General features: G+C 44.4%; 2 protein-coding genes across 2 annotated transcripts; both read left to right on the top strand.

Moving 5' to 3' along the window:
• Positions 1–11,732: 11,732 nt before the first annotated feature.
• On the top strand, positions 11,733–12,159 carry LOC107507231 (histone H2A-Bbd type 2/3-like). Its single transcript, XM_016138264.2, has one exon. It carries the CDS (start codon positions 11,733–11,735, stop codon positions 12,078–12,080), a length of 348 nt encoding a protein of 115 aa, XP_015993750.1. The 3' UTR covers positions 12,081–12,159.
• Positions 12,160–13,051: 892 nt separating this feature from the next.
• Positions 13,052–14,528, top strand: LOC107507233 (40-kDa huntingtin-associated protein-like). Its single transcript, XM_016138265.2, has one exon. The coding sequence runs from the start codon at positions 13,143–13,145 to the stop codon at positions 14,397–14,399; it is 1,257 nt and encodes a 418-aa protein (XP_015993751.2). The 5' UTR covers positions 13,052–13,142; the 3' UTR covers positions 14,400–14,528.
• The last annotated feature ends 3,109 nt before the right edge of the window (positions 14,529–17,637 follow it).

Below are 17,637 nucleotides of genomic sequence, written 5' to 3'. Positions count from 1 at the left end.
GCTTAGGATAATGTGTCCAGCATTTAGACACCTCTTTTGAGATGAAGGATAAATAAAGACCTTTCCAGGAATTGAGGGAATTCTCCACCATGAGGCCTGCATTACGGAGAATAATGAAAGGGGTCAGCTCAACTAAAACAAAATGAAAAAAAATTACATAATTAGGAGGAAAGTGACTAGCAGGCTGACAGAAGCAGAGGAGTGCAACCTTTACTAGGAACAGGGCATTATAAGCTTAAATAATAAGAAGAGATTTGCTATAGCAAGATAGTAATGAATGTTCAGCATACATAGGGACAAATTGAGACAACAATGACTGAAAAGGGGAGGATTCAAAGATCCAAATTCATAAAGAGAAAAAGAGATAAGGCACACACAGAAAAAAAGGGATGACTGTATATATATAACTATCCTTTACATAGTTGTATGGTAACCACACACCAAAGATTCAGAACCAAAGTATATAACATAAAACAAGAAAGACCAGAGGGACAACCCACAAAGGCCAACTAAAAAAAGAAAACAGATACACGTGGACAGGGAGACAATGGAAATACTGACCTACCATAAAGATAAAATGGCTATAAGAAGACCTCATATTTCAATAATCAACCTAAATATAAATGGACTGAAGTCACCAATTAAAAGGCACAGAGTTGAAGATGAGATAAAAAAAAAAACCAATAATATGCTGCCTCTAGGAAACACATCTCAGCTCCAAAGACAAATGTAGACTTGAAATGATATTTCAAGCAAATGGCATTCAGAGAAAAGTGGGAGTAGTGATGCTAATATCAGAAGAAATAGACTTCAAAATAAAAAATGGAAAGAAAGATACTGAGGGACAGTTCATAATGATAAAAGGAATCATATACCAGGAAGACATAACACTTATTAACATCTATGCTCCCAATCACAGAGCCCCAAAATATGTAAAGCAATTACTAACAGAACTAAAGGGAGAAAGAGACCAAAATACTATCATAGTAGGGGACCTAAATACCCCACTGTCAGATATGGACATATCATTAAAAACAGAAAATTAATAAGAAAATAACATCCTTAAATGACACATTAGACCAACTGGACATAATTGACACTTATAGAGCCTTCCATCCCAAAACAGCTGCTTATACATTCTTCTGTAGTGTACATGTAAAATTTTCAAGAATCAACCACATACTGGCACAGAGATAGCCTCAATGAATATAAGAGGGCTGAAATCATACCAACCATATTCTCTGATCACAACACTGTGAAACTAGAGATCAACTGCAGAAAGAAATCAGGAAGAACCACAAATACATGGAGATTAAACAACATGTTACTGAAGAATAACTGGGTCAGGGAAAAAATAAAAAGAGAGATCAAGAGACACGTAGAAACGAATGATAATGATAGCACAGCATATCAAAACTTTTGGGACACAGCAAAAGCAGTCATGAGAGGAAAGTTCATATCATTACAGGCCTATCTCCAAAAACAAGAACAAGCCCAAATAAACAACCTAACACTTCATCTCAGAAAACTAGAAAAGGAAGAACAAATGAAGCCTAAAGTCAGCGGAAGGAAAAAAATAATCAAAATTAGAGCAGAATTAGATGAAATTGAAAACAGACAAACAAACAAAAAATAGAAAAGAAAAATGCAACAAAAAGCTGCTTCTTTGAGAAGGTAAATAAAATTGACAAACCCCTGGCTAGACTCACTAAAGTAAAAAGAGAAAGGACACAAATAAACAAAATTAATGATGCAAGAGGGGAAATTATGACTGACATTACAGAAACATACAGGATCATACGAGAATGCTATGAAAAAGTATATAACACCAAATTTAAGAACCTAGAACAAATGGACCAATACTTAGAAAAATATAACCTTCCTAGACTGAATCAAGAACTGGAAAATCTAAAGAGACCGATCAGCAGTATGGAAATTGAAACAATCATCAAAAACCTACCAAAAAGTAAAAGTCCAGGACCAGATGGCTTCACCAGTGAATTCTACCAAATATTCACAGAAGATTTAATACCGATTCTCCTCAAATACTTCCAAAAAAAAATCAAAGAGGAGGCAATAATTCCCAACTTATTTTATGAGGCCAATATTACTCTGATGCCAAAACCTGGTAAAGATAACACAAAAAGAGAAAACTACAGACCAATATCTCTCATGAACACAGATGCAAAAATCCTAAATAAGATACTAGCGAATCAAATACAGCAACATGTTAAAAAGATTATACACCACAATCAAGTGGGTTTCATCCCAGAGGCACAGAGATTTTTCAACATATGCAAATTGATTAAAGTGATACACCACATAAACAAATTAAAAAATAAGAATCATATGTTCACATCAATAGATGCAGAAAAAGCCTTTTACAAGATACGGCATCGATTTATGATTAAAACACTTCACAAAATCGGTATAGAAGGCCATCTATGACAAACTCTCAGCCAACGTTATACTTAATGGTGAAAAACTAAAAACCTCCTTCTAAAAAACAGGACCAAAGAAAGCAGGACTGTCCACTATTGCCAGTTATTCAATATAACTTTGAAGGTCCTAGTAAGTGCAATCAGGCAAGAGAAAGACATAAAACACATCCAAATGGGAAATGAGGAAGTCAAACTGTCATTATTTGTGGATGGCATAATTCTCTATATAGAAAACCCTCAAGATTCCAGAATAATACTACTGGAAACAATAAGCAAATACAGTAAAATCTCTGGATACGAAATCAACATTCAAAAATCCATAGCATTCCTATACTCTAATAACGAAGTGTCAGAAAAAGAAGTGGAAAAAAAATAATTCCTTTTGCAATTGCAACAAAAAGAATAAAATGCCTAGGAATAAATTTAATGAAACATGTGAATGACCTATATAATGAAAACTACAAGACTCTATTAAAAGAAATTGAGAAAGACACAAAGAAATGAAAAGATATTCTGTGTTCTTGGACTGGAAGAATCAACATAGTTAAAATGGCCATATTACCTAAAGCATTATACAGATTTAATGCCATTGGCATCAAAACCCCATTGGCATTTTTTAAAGAAATAGAACAAAAAAACATCAGATTTGTTTGGAAGCACAAAAGACCCCGAATTGTCAGTCACCTTGAGAAAAAAGAACAAGGCTGGAGGCATCACTCTGCCCAACTTCAAATTATACTACAAAGTGACAGTAATTAAAACGGCATGGTATTGGCATCAAAACAGATACACGGACCAGTGGAACAGAATGGAAAGTCCAGAAGCAAACCCATTTTATATGGGCAAATGATTTTTGACAAAAATAAAGCCAAAAACATATAGTGGAGAAAGGAAAGCCTCTTCAATAAATGGTGCTGGGAAAACTGGAAAGCCACTTGCTAAAGAATGAAACTAGACTGTTGTCTATCACCACACACCAAAATTAACTCAAAATGGATTATGGCCTGAATATAAGGCCTGAAACAATAGAAAACATAGGGACTAAATTCAAAGACCTTGGACTTACAGAGGTTTTTATGAATTTGACCTCAAAAGCGAGAGAAGTAAAAGCTAAAATAAATGAATGAGACTACATCAAACTAAAGAGCTTCTGCTCAGCAAAAGTAATCATCAACAAGGTAAAGAGACAACCATCCAAATGGGAAAATATATTTGCCAACAACTCTTCCGATAAGGGTCTAATATCCAAAATATACAAAGAACTCATACAACTCTATAACAACAAAAAAGCAAATGATCCAATCAAAAAATGGGAAGAGGACTCAAACAGACCCTTCTCCCTAGAAGACATACAAAAGGTCAACAAATATTTGAAAATATGGTCAATTTTGGTAGCTATTAAGGAAATGCAAATCAAAACCACAGTGAGATACCATCTCACACCTGTTAAAATAGCTATAATCAACAGAACAACTAATAACGAATGCTGGAGAGGATGTGGAGAAAAAGGAACCCTCATACACTGCTGGTCGGACTGCAAATTGATACAGCCACTATGGAAAACGGTATGGAGGTTCCTCAAAAAACTAAGAATTGATCGACCATGTGAACCATCAATCCCTCTACTGAGCATTTACCCCAAAGACTTGAAAACCCATATCCGAAAAGATATTTGCGCACCAATGTTCATAGCAGCATTATTCACAGTGACCAGGACATGGAACCAACTGAAGTGTCCTACGATAGACAATTGGCTGAAGAAGCTGTGGTACATATATACAATGGAATATTACGCGGCCATAAGAAGAAAGGAAATAATGACATTTGCGACCTCAAGATAATCATGCTAAGCAAAATAAGCCAGACAGAAAAAGGTGAAAACCACATAATATCACTTATATGTGGGATATAAACCTAAAAGCAACAAACGAGAAGGACAAACAGAGACTCATGGACTTGGTCAACGGACTAGTGGTTACCAGAGGGGAGGGGGGAAAGAGGGAGAGGGGAGGTAGTCGGGAGGAAAAATTTACATCATTTCTTCAATTAAAAATAATAAATTTAAAAAAATGATTTTGAATTTTGTCAAATGCTTTTCTGCATCTATTGAGATGATTATGATTTTCATTCATTTTGTAAATGTGGTGCTGTGCATTGATTGATTTGCAGATGTTGAAGAATTCTTGCATCCAAGGAATAAATCTCATTAGATCATGTTGTATGATCCTTTTTCTGTGTTGTTGAATTTGATCTTCAGTTTTCTCTTCTTCGGTTTAAAATGGAAGCCTTGAACTAGGCAGCATCCAAAGGGTCTGCCACTCTGTCATTCTGTTTGACCTCTCATAGTTTAAGTTTTCTCACATGGGTATAGTAAAGAAAGTATCTACCTCAAAGGATTTTCTAACAAATTTGTGACTATTAAATAAGGTGTTCGCCGCACATAATGATGATCAATAATAATAGCTAACTCTTACATAGGCTATACCTTTGCATAGGTGGAATATAACATATGATATTTACCAAGGTTTTAAAAGAAAAGTAAATTGAAATCAATATCTGGCACTTAAATTACAGTTATGAGATAATAAATGAATTTACTCATATGATGTTAGAGGAAATAGACGGTCTAGATAGTGCTTCCCATAATTGAAATAAAAAAATAATAGTTTGGCAACTACAATAACAATCTACGGGGAGAGCTAGGGAGAGGGAAAAGGAAACAAAGGGGGAGAAAAATGGGAGAGGAGGGAGAGAGAGGACCAAGAGAGTGACATGCAAGAAAACAAACTGAGAACCCAAAGAGCCACATAGGAGATCAAATAAATAAACTATGAAGAGCAAGGCACAGATGAGATATGCTTAAAATTGAAATAAGAACACAGAAGAAGGACTTTAGATGATCACACTAAGGTTGATCTGGCATTAAGATAATTCACATGCCTAAGTAGAGAGCCTAATAAGTAGAACAGAAAAATATCCACAGATACAATAGAAGAAAGTTCCAGGAAAAACAGATACAGAACAATCAATACTGAGATATATTCTACTTGTGTTATGGTATTTAAAGAAGAATTCTTCAGGAACCTAGGCACAAAAAAAGCAATCACTTATAAAGGAATAAACTGATTCCATTTAAATATAAAAGTAAAATGTAAACTCTCCAGAATGGTTCTGGTTCTGGGTAAGATGGAGCAAGCATGGTCTGCTGAATGCAGTTATAAAATGTGGACACGGTACGTGGAGCTGTTATTTGAGGATTCTGAAACACAAACAGGAGCAGGCAGACTGCAGAAGAAGACAACAATCTGAAGTACCACTAAAACAATGACGAATTTACAACTTTAATATCCTCGATTCAGCATAACCTGAAAGTTAAAAGCAGGAATGTGGACACAGAGAGCTCTAGTTCTGACTTGAAGAGAGGGAGAAGGCAGTGGTAACTCTCAGAGAGAGTGAAGGAAATCCCTAGCTTTTCTTTCTTCTTTCTTTTCTCTGTTCTCTTATTTTCCAGTCCACAGGCAATCCTATGACAGCAGTGGCGACAGAGGCAGCAGTGATATTGACAGTTTCAAAGGCCTCAAAGTGCCTATAACTCTGAAGGAAGATAACCTTCCTCTTTCGATGTACTGTGGTTCCAGGAGAGTGGAGACACATGCATATGACTTTTTCCCCTTCTTGGCCTCCCCATTGTATGACACCAGAAGAAAGCAAAAACACAGCAAATGTGTGGCAGAGAAGGGTTAACTAAAACCACAGCTTTTTGCCTAGAAGATTGAAAAGGGGAAGCTTAGGGAACCAAAAATACTAAAAAGACTGCAGAGAGGAAAGAGCTCAGGAAAGTAAACCCATGAAGGTATGTATAAACTTCTGGGCTCTCCGCCAAGCTGTGTATTCATGTATGTGATCCCATACAACATATGAAAGACTTTAAGGACTGAACTAAAGGATAGATCTCGCCAGCTCCCAGACTGCTGATCATGCTTAACCAAACCAAATAGCATGGCAGTCTTTGAAAACAGAACTGACATTAAACCGCAAACCACCACAGAGGGCTGGTCAGAACATGTTGCCTGAACCCAAATGAGTGGGGAAAAAAATGAACTGAGCCTCGGGGATCTGCGGGAGTATAACAAAATAGCCACCATTTGTTTTATTGGCAAGCCAGAGGAGAAGGAAGAGGGTGGGGCTGAAAAAATATTCAAAGAAATAATGGCTGATATTTTTCCAAGTGTAACAAAAGACACAAACCTACAGATTTAAGAAGTTGAGTGAACCCCAAACAAAATAAACCTAAAAAAACCACACAAACATACATCACAGTCAAACTTATGAAAACTAAAGACCTAAAGAAAAATCTTGAAAGCAGTAAGAGAGAAACAACACATCTTACCTGTATGAGAAAAGCGAATAGAATGACAATGGATTTCTCATCAGAAACCATGGGGGCAGGAAGGGTGTGGCACAACACTTCTCGAGTGATAAAATAAAAAGAACCAGAATCCTCTACAAACTGAAATTATTCTTCAGAAATTCAGGGTAAATCGAGACATTCTCGGATGAAAGAAAAGTAGGATAAATTGCTGCCACAAGACCCACCCTTATCCCACTGTGAGAATCTACTAGACATGCAGAAAACTTGGGTTGAGTGTGATGCACTCAACTAATTCTGTCTAATACGGACATTTATCATGCTGCCAGATATTAGGAGTCTTATGTCTCAGAACTCCCCATTACTATAAGACCAGTCTGGTTGCTACCTCAAACCCCTCACTGAAATTCCTCTTGCCAAGGCCCTCAGCAAAACTCTCATTACCCAATTCAGTGAGTATGTGATAACATTCTGGAACTCAGCAATTATTCCTGAGTTTGTCACTTCTTGCTCTGTTTTCTGGCTGTCTTCCTTTTAACTGCTCATTCCGTTCTCTTCCTAGTCTGATTTTCTCCCAGCTCTCTCTTTCTGTGTGGAAACTCCTCCAGTCTCCTACTAAGAATTTTCTTATTTTTCCTGCCCCTTAAAAAATGTTGTCCTTGGTCTCCTTCTATGTTCTCTCTATGCACAATCCCTGCATGATCTCACTACATCCAAGTCCTTAAGAACTAGCCTAGTGATCCCCAAATCTATATTACCAGCCTCAACCTCATTCTTGAACTCCCAATACTTTTAGCCATCCTCTCCATCTGGATATCCCACAGGCATCTCAAATCTCACATATTACAAACTGAACTCATCTTTTCACCAATAACTGGACCTTCTCCTTCAGCCCATATCTCTAGTAACAGCTCCAAAGTCTGTAGTCGCTTCACCCTGCACTTGGGGTGTCATGCCAGAGTCTTTCCACTTCCCTCCTCCAACTAATTTCCTTCTTTTTCATGTAGCTAACTTCTACTCATCCTTCAAGTTTCAGTTTGGACACCATTTTCTCCAGGAATATATCCCAAACCCCACTAGTCTGTATAAGTTTTTCTTCCTAAGTGTTCCTATGGCAACTTGAACTTCCCCTCTTATAGTACTTATCACAGTAGAGTGTTGTAATAATCAGTCCCTCGTCTGTATATTCCACCAAACTACATGCAGGGACCTGATCTATATTGCTCATTGGTATTTCCTCAATGCCTACCACAGTCTCAGGCACTCAATAAAAATTTGTTGAAGGAATAAATAAACAAATACCAGATTTTCAGGTATATTCGACAGAGTCACAAACACATAGCAAGCACCTATCATGCATCATTTTAGTATTTTAATTATTTTTTAATCAAATCAGTCCCCTGGTGTTATCTGCCAATGCCATCATCTTAGTTCCGATAGCTATAATTCTTAGAATAGGATGCTAAAGCAGTGTTATAATTCCAATCCCAATTCTCTCTATTCTGTTCTATACAATGCTGCCAAAATGATCTTTCTGGAATCAGATCAGGTCATTTCACTACAGAGCTCAACAACCACAGTGGGCTCACAGCAACCTACAAGGTATTCCAAAACCTGAGCATAGCATACTAGATCTTCTGTGTCCTGCTGCTGCCTGCCACTTCCCCAGCCATATCAACCACCGCTCCCGCATTGGCACCCTACTCTACAGCCATACGTAATGAACTCATTGCAGGTTCCTCCAAATTCCTTAGCCTCTAATCATGCTACAGATCCCTTAACATGCACATGCACACACAGCAAAAACATGCACACACCATTGTCCTCAAGTAGAAAGTCTGATGAATGTAAGGTTGGTTTAACATATGAAAATCAATTCACGTAATATACCACATGAACAGAACGCAGGAGGTGGGGGACCTCATGGGCATCTCATAGACGTAGAGAGGGAAGGGAAGCATTCGACAAAAGCCAACACCCTTTCGTGAAAATAAATTCAACAGAAGAGGAATAGAAGGGGTCTTCCTCAACCAGATAAAGAGCATCTATGAAAAGCCCACAGATAACATCATTCATAACGGTGAAACACTGGGTGCTCTCCTCCTAGCACAAGGATATCTTGGAATAAAACTTAGGTGCAAATCCCCACAACCTTGGCTTAGGTGGCACTTACAAAATATGAGAGCAAAAGCGCAGCCACAAAAGGCAAAGGAGAAAAACAACTATGCCCTGCAAGTGAAAGACTTTTGTGCATCAAAGGCCTCTGTGGAGAAAGTGAAAGGACAGCCCATAGGATGGAGAAACATCTGCAGACCACAGATTCATAAATCTGATAATGGTGTCTTTTCCGGAAAGCATAAAGAACTCTTACAGCTCAAAGAACGCTACACTCAAACGTCTAGTCAGGACGAATAAATAAAAGACATCTTGATTAAAAAGAAACAAGTCAAACTATCTCTCTTTATAGATGATCTCCATATATCTACATCAATCCATACCTAGGTCTATAAATATATTATACCTATATTTATCTATCTATATCTATAACACTGTAGAACACACACACCCCCAAAAACCCCACAACAACCGACCTGAACATGCAATAAATGAGCTCAGCAAAGTCATAGGATCTCAGCTCAAAGTGCAGCAACTGGTTCTATTTTTATACACTACCAATGAACAACTCAAGGATGAGGAGGAAATAGTTCCTTTTTCAGGATCATTGAAAAGAATAAAATACTGAGGGATAAATTGAACAAAAGATGTGCAAGGCCTGTACTCTGAGTACTACAAAACATTGCTGAAGGAAATTAAAGGACAAAAATAAACAGAAAGGCACCTCGTGCCAGTGGATTGAACTTTACTGGGCCGTAATACCCAGGCAACGTACAGCTTCAATGCCATACCCGTTACAATCGAACCTGGCTTCTTTGCAAGAATTGACAAGCTGATCCTAAAATTCACATGGAAATACAAGGGGCGCAGAGAAGTCAAAACGATATTGAAAAGAAGAACAAAGTCGGAGGACTCACACTTCCCTGTTGCCAAACTTACTGCAAAGCTACGGCAATCCTAAAAAAGTGTGGTACTGGTATAATGATAGACATCCAGGCCACGGTTTTAGAAGTTAGAGTCAGAAATTAACCCATGTATCTATAAATAGCTAATTTTCAGGAAGGAAGCCGACACCATTCTATGGATGCATGAACAATCCCTTCAACAAATGGTGCTGCTACAGCTGGATATCCGCAGACAGAAAAATAAATATGGACCCCAGTCTCACGCCATGTACAAATAGTCACTCTAACACAGATCACAGACGAAAATATTCAGGACCGTTGCTATAAAACTCTTGAGATAAAACTTAGGTGCAAATCCCCACAACCTTGGCTTAGGCGGCACTTACAAAATATGAGAGCAAAAGCGCAGCCACAAAAGGCAAAGGAGGAAAACTATGCCCTCCAAGTGAAAGACTTTTGTGCATCGAAGGCCTCTGTGGAGAAAGTGAAAGGACAGCCCGCAGGATGGAGAAACATCTGCAGACCACAGATTCATAAATCTGATAATGCTGTCTTTTCCAGAAAGCATAAAGAACTCTTACAACCCAATGACGGAAAGACAAGCAACCCGGTTTGACAAAAAGAAGGGCAAAGGGCTTGAACGGACAAGCCTCCAAAACAGATGTTCGGACGGCCAAGAGGCATGTGAAAAGATGCCCAGCCTCATTAGCCATTAGGGAAACGTAAATCAAAATCGCCGTGAGATATCGCTTCGCACCCAGCGGGATGGCTAGTATAAGCAACACAGAACAGAAGGAAAAGAACAAGTTTTGGCGAAGGTCGGCGAAATTGGGATTCCCGTACACCGCTGCTGGGAATGCAAAAAGGGACCCGCCACTGTGGAAATCGGTTGACCTGGCAATGCCACTGCTAGATCCACACGCGACACAACTGAAAACAGACGTGGAAACAGAACTCGTCACAGGACCGTTCACTGCAGCGCTATGCACAGCAGCCAAAAGGCGGACAGAACCCGAACGTCCATCAACCGAGGAAAGGAAGCACCACATGTCGTCTAGTCGTACGCTAGAATACTATTTAGCCAGGAAAAGGAATGAAGTGCTGATCCGCGCTACCCGCAGACGCACCATAGTGAGAGCCTTATGCCGAGTGGAAGCGCGCAGACCCCAGAGGCCAGCGATCTACCGCGTGGTTCTGCCTCTAGGAAGCTCCACAGAGGCAAACGTCTGCGGACCGCAAGCGGCTCAGCGGCTGCCCGGGTCTACGGCTGGGGGAGGGGAGGGAGCTTTGGCGGGAGAGGAGGGGACCGCGGCCGCCCGCGGGTACCGGGACTTCTTTCCTGTGGTGTCGCCCGCTTGTGGGCCGAGAGAGCTGTGGCGGCCGTCCAACGCCAGCCGTGCGCGAGTGGGCCCGCTGGATCCGACGCGGTCGTGGCTCTTTCCGTCCGAACCCGTGTAGGGGGCAGCGCGCGTACCTCCGGAGCCGGGCCGGGGCGCAGGGTGAGCAGGCTGCTGGCGGAGCCATTTCTTTGCTCACACGGGCTGGAGGGGGGGGAGCGGGGGAAGGAGGGGGGTGCCGCGGGGGACGCGGGGGGGTGCCGCGGGGGAAAGCAGTGACTTAACCATACAGCGCAGGCCATGCGTCGCGCTGCGTGTGCCTCGACCAATAGGGACGGGTCTGTGGTCGGGGGGATATAGGGTAGGGGCGCGAACACCGGCTACATCAGACGCTGGGGAGCAGCAGACGCGTCGCACCACACCGCACCGCACCGCGCCGCCCCAGACGGCATCGGACAGCGCCACTTCGGACAGCGCCACTTCGGACAGCGCCGCTTCGGACAGCGCCGCATCGCACCGCGCCGCAGAGCTTGACCGGTCGGAGACACCGCAGCCAGCGCCCAGAATGCCGGGACCAAGGAGCCAGGGAGGGTCGTCCAGTCGCCGCAGACGGAGCCGGACCCGCTCCCGCAGCGCCAGAGCTGAGCTGTCCTTCTCCGTGAGCCACATGGAGCGTCTCCTGCTCGAGGGCCGCTACGCCCAGCGCCTCAACTGGTCCGCACCGGTCTACCTGGCAGCCATCATCCAGTACATGACGGCCAAGGTCCTGGAGCTGGCGGGCGACGAGGCCAAGAAGAAGGGCCGCAGGTTCATCACCCCCAAGCTGCTCGACATGACGGTCCACAACAACTCGCTGCTCTGCGACTTCTTCCGCTCCACGATCATTTCCCAGGTGGCCCCCCCCTGGGAGTAGCTGTCCAACATGCCCTGTGCCCCCCGGGCTGCCTCGGCCCTAGGGCTCCAAGCCCGCTCGCAGCCCGGGCAGCCTAGACCTGTCTGATGTCTTTGACAGCGTCATTAAAATTTGACCAAGTCTTTAAAGAAAGCCATGCATGTGCCTCAGTGACTTTGCGCGGGAGGCGGTTGTGGGACCTAATTCGCCGGAGGGATGGGGGTGGCGGGGCTGTGTGGCGGAGGAGGGATGGCGGTGACGGGGCTACGAGCCGGCGACGGGGCGGAGGTGGGGGTGTTGGAGTCGGGGATGACAGAGAGCAACGGTCTCTCATGGTGACAGTGCAGGGGGTGGCCCTGGGTGGGAGAGGCTGGCTGGGCGGGGGTGAGGCCAGGTTACGGAAGACGCCCCCTTTGCCTCTGAGCAGTTAAGAGCCCGGCAAAGTCCCCAGAAGGATGGTGCTCATTGGGGTGGAGGGCAAGTCTGTGACCGCACCGTCGAGATCGGGTGAACGTGCAGCGGCAACCGGGGCCCGGTGGGCTGGAGGGGTGGACAGAGCGGCTGGCATGGGCTAAAATGGGGGGCCGCAGCTTTGACCAGAAGGTCGAGGAGTGATGGGGGCAGGGACAAAGAAGAAAGACGCGGCATCGGAATGAAGGTCACATGGGACGACAGTCTCTTTTCGATCGCTGCTCTATGAATTTAAGATACGTATAGATATAAGTATCCACCGACACATTCAGGACATGGAATGGCTCCATGAAAGCCAGGAAAGTCTCTGTTCTAGTACCGCTGTCCCTTTGAGTTGTTGTGATTTTTGTTAAATAGATTGAGGACGGGGTAGGAACAAACAGGAATGATGCAAAGTTGGAATCAGTGCAAAGTGGTATCATGAGGCCGTTTTTGGTCATGTTTCCTTAGAGATTTTAGAAGTTGCCCTTAGCATCCTGGGTAACAAGCTGTCACCTAGCAACAGTGGGCACAAGGCCAGGCTTGGCCGCAGAATCCAAGTTTTGCACAGGCAGCTCAGGACCAGTCCCGACCAGGTACCAGGAACCAGATATTTGGCATAGCACCAGAGCAATGTGGGGGCGCCGCTCTTCCGAGTGGATGCGGTCACGCGGCCAGATGGGAGATGGATGCAGGATACATCCCAGCCTGCGGCAGGCGTCTGCACCACCGCACCCCGGAAGGGCTCGGGCTGGGAACATGGCGGCGTCCGCGGGCGGCCTGGGCGGCGGCGCGGGCCCGGGGCCCGAGGCCGGGGACTTCCTGGCCAGGTACCGCCAGGTGTCGAACAAGCTGAAGAAGCGGTTCCTGCGCAAGCCGAACGTGGCGGAGGCCGGCGAGCAGTTCGGACAGCTGGGTCGCGAGCTGCGCGCTCAGGAGTGCCTGCCGTACGCAGCCTGGTGCCAGCTGGCGGTGGCGCGCTGCCAGCAGGCGCTGTTCCACGGGCCCGGGGAGGCGCTGGCGCTCACGGAGGCCGCCCGCCTCTTCCTGCGACAGGAGCGCGACGCGCGCCAGCGCCTCGTCTGCCCCGCCGCCTACGGGGAGCCGCTGCAGGCCGCTGCCAGCGCCTTGGGCGCCGCCGTGCGTCTGCACCTCGAGTTGGGCCAGCCGGCCGCCGCCGCCGCCCTGTGCCTCGAGCTGGCCGCCGCCCTGCGCGACCTGGGCCAGCCGGCCGCCGCCGCGGGCCACTTCCAGCGCGCCGCTCAGCTGCAGCTGCCCCAGATGCCCCTGGCCGCGCTGCAGGCGCTCGGCGACGCCGCCTCCTGCCAGCTGCTGGCGCGCGACTACAATGGCGCCTTGGCGGTCTTCACACGCATGCAGCGCCTGGCGGCAGAGCACGGCAGCCACCCGGTGCAGCCGCCGCCGCCGCCGCTACCGCTGCAGCCGCCGCCGCCAGGGCCCCAGCACGGGCCCGGCGCGGGCCCCCCCCTGCCCGCCGCGCCGCTCCCCGCGAACGCCGGCTCTGCGGCCGCGCCCGCTCGCGCCGCGCTGGGCGCCTTCTCGGATGTGCTGGTCCGCTGCGAGGTGTCCCGGGTGCTGCTGCTGCTGCTCCTGCAGCCGCCGCCCGCCAAGCTCCTGCCGGAGCACGCCCACACCCTGGAGAAGTACTCCTGGGAGGCTTTCGACAGCCACGGGCAGGAGAGCAGCGCCCAGCTTCCCGAGGATCTCTTCCTGCTGCTCCAGTCCCTGGTCATGGCCACGCACGAGAAGGACACGGAAGCCGTCAAGTCGCTGCAGGTGGAGATGTGGCCGCTGTTGAGTGCCGAGCAGAACCACCTCCTCCACCTCGTTCTGCAGGAGACCATCTCCCCCTCGGGGGAGGGGATCTGACGAATCACATTGACCCAGTGACTTTGTGCCTGTTCCCGGACCTCGACGCCTCGCCTTTGCTTTTGGAAGGATGTAAAAGACATCGATCTCAGCACTTCTACCCTTGTTTGCTTATTTATCTTGCCACCTCTGGAATTCAGTTGCCTGACACTTACTCGTACCCCAAAGACTTATGTCCATAATAGTAGGGGGAAAAACAACACTGGACGTGACTCTTCCCCAAAACTGCAACATAAGAAGGAGACTCATTTTATCCCTTTCCTTCCACCCAACACACCCCCTGCCGTGCCCCCCATCTTTATTTCATACTCAGGGTTTTATTTTGCACAGCTCTGTCTAAATACTTAAGCTATGTTGTTTGTTTTTTTTTAATTGTGGCTAATTTCATGGCATCACCCAATTTCTCCTTTGTGAGATTCCGGTGGGAATCATTTGATTTCATCGTTATTGTCAGAGCCCCAAGTCTGCGATAAAGCCCTAACCATCCTAACGTGTGCTTTAGATTTACTTCATCTGTAAAATGGGAATAACTCATCTGCTTTTCAGGAGGCAGAAAGCAGAAACAGATTGTTCTCTTTCAGTTCCAAGCTGTGTTCATTGATTTGAAATTGACAGTGTGCGTAGTTCGCGGCCCACCAGACGGTGATCATCTGGGATGCGTTCCTTATTCAAATAGCAGCATTGCAAACATGTCTGGTGCAAGGTCGGGTCGCTGGGAGGGTCTCGAGGTGACCAACACAAGTGAGTCGGGTGTACATTGGAATTCACACTTCCTATTCTATTCTGAGAGACACCCATAATCCACATGACCACTTTTATTTGTAGTAGGGATCTTTCTGCAACTCTTACTCAACTCTGTAAAATCAGCATGGTTTTTTGGTGGTGTGTGATCATGTATATGCAGGACAGCGTAGCTCCCCCAAACAGGGTGGCGTTTCATTTTAAAACAGTAAATTTCCAGTGTTTTTGGGTCCAAGTGTTACATGCAAACTGACTTAGCTGTTCTTAAAATTCAATTTTTTTTTTTACAGTTTTGAGTGCAATGACAGGAACTCTTCAGTGTAGAATCTCATTCTAAATCATTCAGCTTTGGAAAAATGCATCCTTTAGGCCGAAGTTGTACACTGTCACAATAATTAGGGGTGAGATTCCTGTTTTGCACTTTTTGGGGAGTATGTGGATGGTTTTCAGTATGAGTTTAGTGCCTCAAAATGGGCGGGACTTTTAAAGTATTCTTTTCCACTTGTATTTCAACAGTGTGGAAGCCGTAGGTAAGGAACTGCAGGATACGCCCATCTGAGACAGAATGAGCCACTGTTCCTGTGCTCTCACTTGGCTGCCGGGAAGGGTCCTAAAAGCTAGTTCAATTTAGTGCATAAGTGATAAGTGTGCATGCTCCTTTGTGCCTTTGCTTTTTCTGATACACTCCTTTCAAACTGAGCTGCAGGCCCAGCTGGCTGCCTAACTGTGTCATGACACGAATGCTTGGGAGTTATGTGACTGGTGATAGTATTTGGATTTGGGCTTTAAAAAATCCTCTTTAGTCCTCTGGTCTAAACTCATTGCATTGATGAGGTGGGGGTAGGGATTACCAGAGAGCCTTGTATTGGGTATAAAAGCCATATTAATCAGAGTTCTCCAGAGAAACAAAACAATCATAATATCTCTCTCTGTCTCCCCCTCTCTGTATAGATAGATATGTAGTTAGATAGATAATAAATAGAGAGATAGATATAGACATATATATATATAGATATAGATATAAAGATATACAGAGATAGAGATATAGATAGGTGTGTAGACATACACGATCTATATATCTATACAGCAGAGAGAGGAGAGAGAGAGAATTTTAAGGAAATGGCTCATGTGATTGGAAGCTTTGAAATTCCAACATCTGTGGGTTAGAGACCCAAAAAAGAGGTGCGGTTGGAATCTAGAGGCATCTTCAGGCCACATTTCCTCTTCTTCTAAGGTGGTCAGTCTTTTTCTATTAAGGCTTTTAATTGATTTGATGAGGCCATCAACATTTGGAGGGTAATCTGCTTTATTCAAAGTCCGCTGATTTAAATGTTAATCTCAACTGAAAAGCGCCCTCACAGAAGCATCTAGAATAATGTTTGACTGAATATCTGGGTTCTGTGGCCTAGCCAAGGTGACACATAAAAATAGCCATCAGAAGTACACCCTTTATCAACTTGAGAACCAGACACATCTCCTTAAAACGTACTTAAACTCCTGAAAAATAAAATAGCAAGGTCATATTCCTGCCTAACATGATACAACTATCACGTGTACAACCAAAAATGCAATAACCCTTTCCCCAGTAGAGGATGCAAAATCCTTGGGTAAAGTTTACTGTTCTTTTTGATATCTAGAAACTTAAATACTATGATGTAAAGTTAACAATACTTAAATACTATTATATAAAGTCAATTTATTTTATGTTATGTGATAGGAGGATAAGAGAGGGGAGAAAATATATTTTATACACACAAACACATTCACAGTGATAACAAAATAAAGAAGAAATATTCATGAAAATTACATTCCTTATTTCTGTAACTGGTCATATGGTAATAGCTGGTGTTCAAAATTAGCTTCTTTTACTATCTGTTCTGTATTTCATTTGACCTCAGCAAGTACCTCAACTGGTTGTAGTTCTTTAGCTTGTGACTGACCCAAACTTCATTCCTTAAGGGTATGGGACATTCATAGTCCTACCTAAATTGAGTTATTAAAGTTTTCCATTGGCTTTAACCACAGAACATGGTAAGTAATAATAACCCTAAGGGATCTTCTTTACTCCAGACATAGTAGTCCTTGCCTCCATTACCTACTATGGAGTAACAGTCCAACTTCCCCTTCGTAGTTAAGATGAATCACCTCAGCCAACACAGTAACTCCCTTTATCTATTGATTCACAGACATGGGGAGCCCATCGTGTCCAAGTGGCAGTCTTAAATTCTGGTTCAATGGAATCATTGTTGTGTCTTTTGGTAGAAGCATTCCTCCCTATAGGACTAAGATTTTTAGGCAAGTAGAGCATAAGGTTGCAGGGACAGGAAGCAAAACTTTGCTAGAGGGTCACTAAAGGTAATAGTGAATGGTGCTACTCCCATTTCCACCCCACAATTCCTGGACTCATGAACCCTGGCTATTGGAGAAACACCCTTCTGGAGTACTTTGCCCCAGCCTTAGAATGTATTGCCACCTAGCTAGCCCTAGGTGGAAAGCC

The sequence above is a fragment of the Rousettus aegyptiacus genome, unplaced genomic scaffold (genome assembly GCF_014176215.1).
Source record: "Rousettus aegyptiacus isolate mRouAeg1 unplaced genomic scaffold, mRouAeg1.p scaffold_m13_p_9, whole genome shotgun sequence".
Taxonomy (NCBI): Eukaryota; Metazoa; Chordata; class Mammalia; order Chiroptera; family Pteropodidae; genus Rousettus; species Rousettus aegyptiacus.
Note: the sequence above shows the minus strand (reverse complement) of the source record. Positions and strands in the feature narration are given on the sequence as shown.